Source organism: Lathyrus oleraceus, chromosome 5 (assembly GCF_024323335.1).
Source record: "Lathyrus oleraceus cultivar Zhongwan6 chromosome 5, CAAS_Psat_ZW6_1.0, whole genome shotgun sequence".
In the NCBI taxonomy this organism is placed as follows: Eukaryota; Viridiplantae; Streptophyta; class Magnoliopsida; order Fabales; family Fabaceae; genus Lathyrus; species Lathyrus oleraceus.
The window spans coordinates 254049567-254055041 of NC_066583.1; the positions used below are offsets into that span (position 1 = coordinate 254049567).

At 36.2% G+C, this 5475-nt stretch overlaps 1 protein-coding gene across 6 annotated transcripts; it reads right to left on the reverse strand.

Moving 5' to 3' along the window:
• Positions 1-5475, reverse strand: LOC127083606 (probable alpha,alpha-trehalose-phosphate synthase [UDP-forming] 9). Of its 6 annotated transcripts, none has more exons than XM_051023917.1 (6): positions 5190-5475; positions 4994-5087; positions 4032-4308; positions 1383-3528; positions 871-1144; positions 1-555 (listed from the first exon to the last, which is right to left on the reverse strand). In XM_051023917.1, exons 4-6 carry the CDS (start codon positions 3347-3349, stop codon positions 241-243), a joined length of 2556 nt encoding a protein of 851 aa, XP_050879874.1. In that variant the 5' UTR covers positions 3350-3528; positions 4032-4308; positions 4994-5087; positions 5190-5475; the 3' UTR covers positions 1-240. The 6 variants fall into 6 exon arrangements, with proteins under 6 accessions (XP_050879874.1, XP_050879873.1, XP_050879875.1 ...); XM_051023916.1 differs by having other exon boundaries at positions 4994-5090; XM_051023918.1 differs by having other exon boundaries at positions 4032-4101; positions 4198-4308; positions 4994-5475.

Consider the following 5475-nt stretch of genomic DNA (forward strand, 5'->3'; position numbering starts at 1 on the left):
TAAATTAGGGATAGTAGGAGTTGACTTTCTTAGTTATACACTTGATTTCGAAATAAAGAGTAAGTTTGGTGCAAGGAAACTCAGTGGTCCCCACTTCCCAAAATAACAAAAAACAACAAAACCAATATTCTTACAACAAACTTAACAACAATCAAATCCATAACCAATTTGTCTCTATCCTATGTTGTTGTCCAGGCGGCTAAAATAGTACACATTTCAAACAATATTCTCAAAGCAAACTTAAGAAGAGGTGCCAGTAGAAGATATTGTTGTAGACTCTCTAGCAGCAGCAGCAGCAGCAAGACCCTGAAGTAAGGTCATGACTTCTACAGTATCATCCAAGTAGTATCTAGCTTTGCTGGGCTTCTGCTCAACAGTACATGTAAATATTTCGGGTGATGAAGATGATGTTGAAGCATACGATTTGTTTGATATGCTCTCAAACATGTCTTCATCAGATCTATCATCCCCAATGCACAGAACAAAATCCAGTGCTTTTCCACTCATTGTTAGTATAGAATGAACTTCGTCTACAACTAACCCTTTTGAAATTCCCTGGAATGTTGGTTAGCAAATATTAGCTTTTGAGAATAACTAGAAGCAATGAAACTTGTGCAAAAAGGCGGTGGGAAACAAAATCATAAGATGTTATGTGTCTGCGGTGTTTGAAATTGGGGACCGCATCACGTGATAGTTGAACTAAAACATATTCCTATGTGATAAATAATTTTATTTGACGTTAATAAAAAATAAATTTACATCGCAACAGAGCCGCAATTGCAGTAGCTGCAACTGCGACCAGAGCCGCAATTTAAAACAATGTCTTTAGATTATAGGTTTGAGAGAAAGAGAATATAGGTAGGTATGGACCTGAAGCTTGACCTCAACAATATGCTTCCCCTTTTTAACATCAACAGGCTCATTGGCAAGCTCACTTCCAAGAAGCTCCAACATCTCTCGGCCTTGCTGTGATCCAAAATCAGTTTCGGCGTCATGGTAATTCCATTCCAATGCACTGTACCTGATCTCCATATAGGAGCCCTCTGTTGCATCAGTATATGATCGCATCACACTTTCAGTGATACTTTTCCATGCATAAGTTGTGCCAACATGATTCATTTTCCAATATGATTCTCCACCCCACCTGTAGAAAATATTAAACAAAACTGCCATCAGATTAAAAACCTTGCTAGTAACAATACGCTATTTTCAAGAAAAAACTCTAGAATAGAACGAATATAATAAGCAAATGGCGTTAATTCATTTTGTTTCTTATTCATCTTGAAGTAAATATTTGAGTGTGATTGAAATTATTCATGACATGTCATTTATATGATAAACAGTTTAGTTGCATACAACCAATCATGAATGAAAACACTAACCTTATATAACAACCATGCTCAGCTGCTATACCAAGATTCCCACACTGATTAATCAATTTTCTCAATGAAGGCCTCCCCTGACCACTGACAATAAACACAGTATTGTTAGGGTCTTTGCAGAGATTATTTAGCATAGATATGACATGTGGACCAGGGGATTCAAAACTGGAACCCTCAGGTATGATTGTGCCATCATAAGCCAAAAAGATTGCCCTGCATTTTGTCCTTTTATACGCAGAAACAACATAGTCTCTTGACAGCTTCTTGAAACTAGCAGATAGGGCCAAGACTCTGAACTCCAAGCCAAAGCCAAAACCCCAGTAAAGTTTCATATAATGATCCTTACACGAGAACACTAGGTCTTGCTCAAACTGTTGGGCCCAGTTAGCCACATCACGAGTGCTAACATATTGATAGTTCTTCTCATGCCGACACTGTTTCTCTCCATTGGACATTGTGATAGCAAACTTCAACGCTTCAGCAACGACATTTATATCCCACGGAGTCGTCCTGATTGCCCCACTAAGAGACGGTGGGCAACCTATAAGCTCAGAAACAACAATTGAACTTGTCCGAGGGTAGTCGGAAGCTATATCTAATGCTTGGTCGATTTTAGAACTCCCATGCCTGCACGCAATGTACTTTAACGGAACCAAATTCATATCATCCTGCACTGCATTCACAAAGCAACATTCCGCTAATGCGTAATATGCCGCCTTTTCATGGAAAGGAACATAACGATCAATGATTATGACAGGAGTATAGCCTAGAAAACCAAACCTTCGATTTATCCATTTTGCAAGCATGTGGGATATCTTCTTCGCTTCTTCAACATATCTACAATCACTCCTTGAAGGATTTAAAATTTGGACTAATACCAACTGTCCCAGTAGTTCAGGGCACAGTTTCAATAGTTGTTCAAAGGCTGCAAACTTCAAGTCCACGCCTTTGAAAATATCCAGGTCGTCAACACTAATAATAAGTTTTTTCCCCTTAAGTTGTTTGCAGATTTCTCTAACTTTGATAGAAGTGGAAGGGTGATTTAAAGCGGATTGAATGCAACCCATATGAATCCCAGTAGGCAATATCTTAATGAATATTTTACGGCCAAAGTATTCAATCTCAAAGTGATCACTTTTTGATTCATACTCCAAACCAAGCAATAGAATGCAGATGGATAGAAAATGGCGAGCATAATCAAATGTGTTAAAACCAATCATATCGACATTAAGCACTGCTTTCAAAATTTCAGTTCTGACAGGTATATTTATAAAAATTTCGGAGGAAGGAAACGGACTGTGGAGGAAAAAGCCTAGCCTGACACGACTAAACCGCCTCCGCAGAAATGATGGAAGAACCATAAGATGATAATCATGAACCCATACATAATCCTCTGTTGGATTAAGGACTTCCATGACTTTATCGGCAAACATCCTGTTCGCAGAAACATAAGCCTGCCAAAGTGACCAATCGAAGTGATTGCAACTGCACTGATACTTAGGCACCATGTAATTGAATAGAGGCCACAAATAGTTCTTGCAGAATCCATCATAAAACTTTTTATGGAGTTCCGAAGGAATAAAAGTAGGCAAGCAATTGAACTCCTCCAGCAAATGAAGGGAAATTGCCTCTTGCTCATTTTCATCAACATTGACCTTCAGAGATCCGACATAAACAACATCAATATCAGATGAGAGACCATCTTTTAACTGCCGGAAAATTGAATCATCATCCCTACTAAAGCACCACCTACCAGAAATGTCATCCTTTTTAGCATCCAGAGGAAGAAATGTTGCTACTATTATCATCTTGCGATGTGGTACTAACGATAAAGCATTTGAATCATCACCATCAATCGACATAACTCCTGGAACCGGCATAAATCGCGGAGGAGTTTGGCGGAAATTGATATTGTCCCCCGTCACCAAGTCTACCAAATTAATGTGTGATCTTGATGTTACCACCATTTTTACTTGACTTCTCAGTTTCTAAAGATTTTCAGAAGTGTGGTATTATTTGGAACCAGTATCCACAACTAGGAAGATCTTGAACAACCAACACAACCGTATAGGAAACAAATGCATAACATAACCTCGTTGCTGATTGTAGGAATTCACAGTCCAACAAGTTACAATATCATTAAATTCTGCAAAGAAAAATTTATATAAATGTGTGAACAAAACTGCACAATAATGGCTCCAGTCTATATAAGTGCTCTGATAATCTACAATGTACCATGCTAGAAATTCTAAACTAGAAGAATTAAGTTGTACCACTATATAAAAAATTAAAGAATGAGAAAACAAACTTGTATTGTGTGTAGTCACAATCACAAGTATTCATGCAGTCAGCACATCGGTGGCTGTTGAATCGAAATCGATGGTGCAGGAAGCAAACAGATTTTGATTTTTTTTAACTTTAAAATACCAAATTGAAATTTGGACTATCCGATCTCGATCCAAGGACCGCTGATGTGCTATACAATTTTCAAAATTAAGGAAAAAAATCATATGTATGCCAACCAAATGTTTAGTGAATCTAATACTAAATTTCAACACACTCCATAGGAAATCAATACCATAATCACTGAAACAAAACATAAATGTATTAAAGGTTTAAATGCATTAAAGAAAACCAGCACATGTTTACCTAGATTTAACTCAGCCAACAACTAATCTCGCGTATATCTCTTCGCACCAGCTCTTTGAATCGCCCAATTCTACACAAGCTCAGGCAGACTGTACTTGAAACACAGATCACTAACTTTAAATGATAAGATATTAACTATCATAGGGCATATATATATATATATTACCGAACACCCCGTTTTGGTCACGCTAGCCCTTCACGCGCTATGTCTCCGTATATAACGTGAAGCTCGTGAATGAGAAAGCATTATACTTTATGACAGATAGGCACAGTCCTCCTGGTTAGCAGAATACAATGTACGAGAATGTCGTGACTCACTCAAACGTATATCTCTTAAGTTGAGCAAATCCTTTTAATTTCTTTTTACATTTAGGCAACAAAATAAATTAGTTTAATTCATTTAAAAATGACGAAATTTTCCGAAATAAAGCAGCACACAAAAGGATATATACACACACACAAAATGAACAATAAAAATGCAATATTATAATAATATCAACAATCAAAACCGTTTTCTACTAATTAGCACCGTTTACATGAATCGGATGTCTCATAAATCATGCCTAAATTATTACTTAAAACTTATAAGTTGTTTCCTTGCAAATGAAATAAGGAAAACGGAAGCAAAAACGTGTAAATTGCAAACTAACCTAAATTATTTAAAATCTCTCATAATTCAGAAACTAATCCAAATAAACCTTAGGTTAACAATATTTACCCCTGCTAACTTCATGTACAAGCAATTGTACAAGCAATTGTACAAGCAATATGCAGCATCATTACATTACATTCTTGTGAATACAACAATATGGTTTAAGACTTTTCATTTCTTTCGGAGCAATATGCAGCATCAGCATCATTACATTACATTCTTGTAAATACAACCCTAAATGCAAATAGTAACTCAACTCAATCCACAAAACCCCCAATTGCAAGAAATACATAGAAGTGCATGCATTTACCTTGAAACTTCAAACTCAATGTCCCACTGATCATGGAGGAAACAAAAAATAGAAATAATCCCAAGCTCTCATTTTACCTTCTTCTTCTTAGTTGCTGCTGCAACAGTCAACAATCAATGAGAGAATTTATCAAAGAATATATATACAGATACATTTAATAAATAAATAAATAAATAAATAAAAGAGAGTATAATACAGATGATTGAGTATGATCTATGAACAGAAGAAGTTGAAAAGAATGAGAAAATTGTTAGGGAGTCGAAACCGACCGAAAGGGAAAAACATAATGGCAAACAAATAATAATGATAAATAAAAAAATAGGAATTATTTTTGTTAAAGGGATATAAACATAAACATAATGTTGGGAATATGGATTTCGAGGTTCCATTTGCAAAGTTTTTGTTGCTTTCTTCATCAATGGATTGCGGACACAGACGGAAGAGAAAATCAAAAAAGGAGAGAAACTAAGCTAGAAAATGAG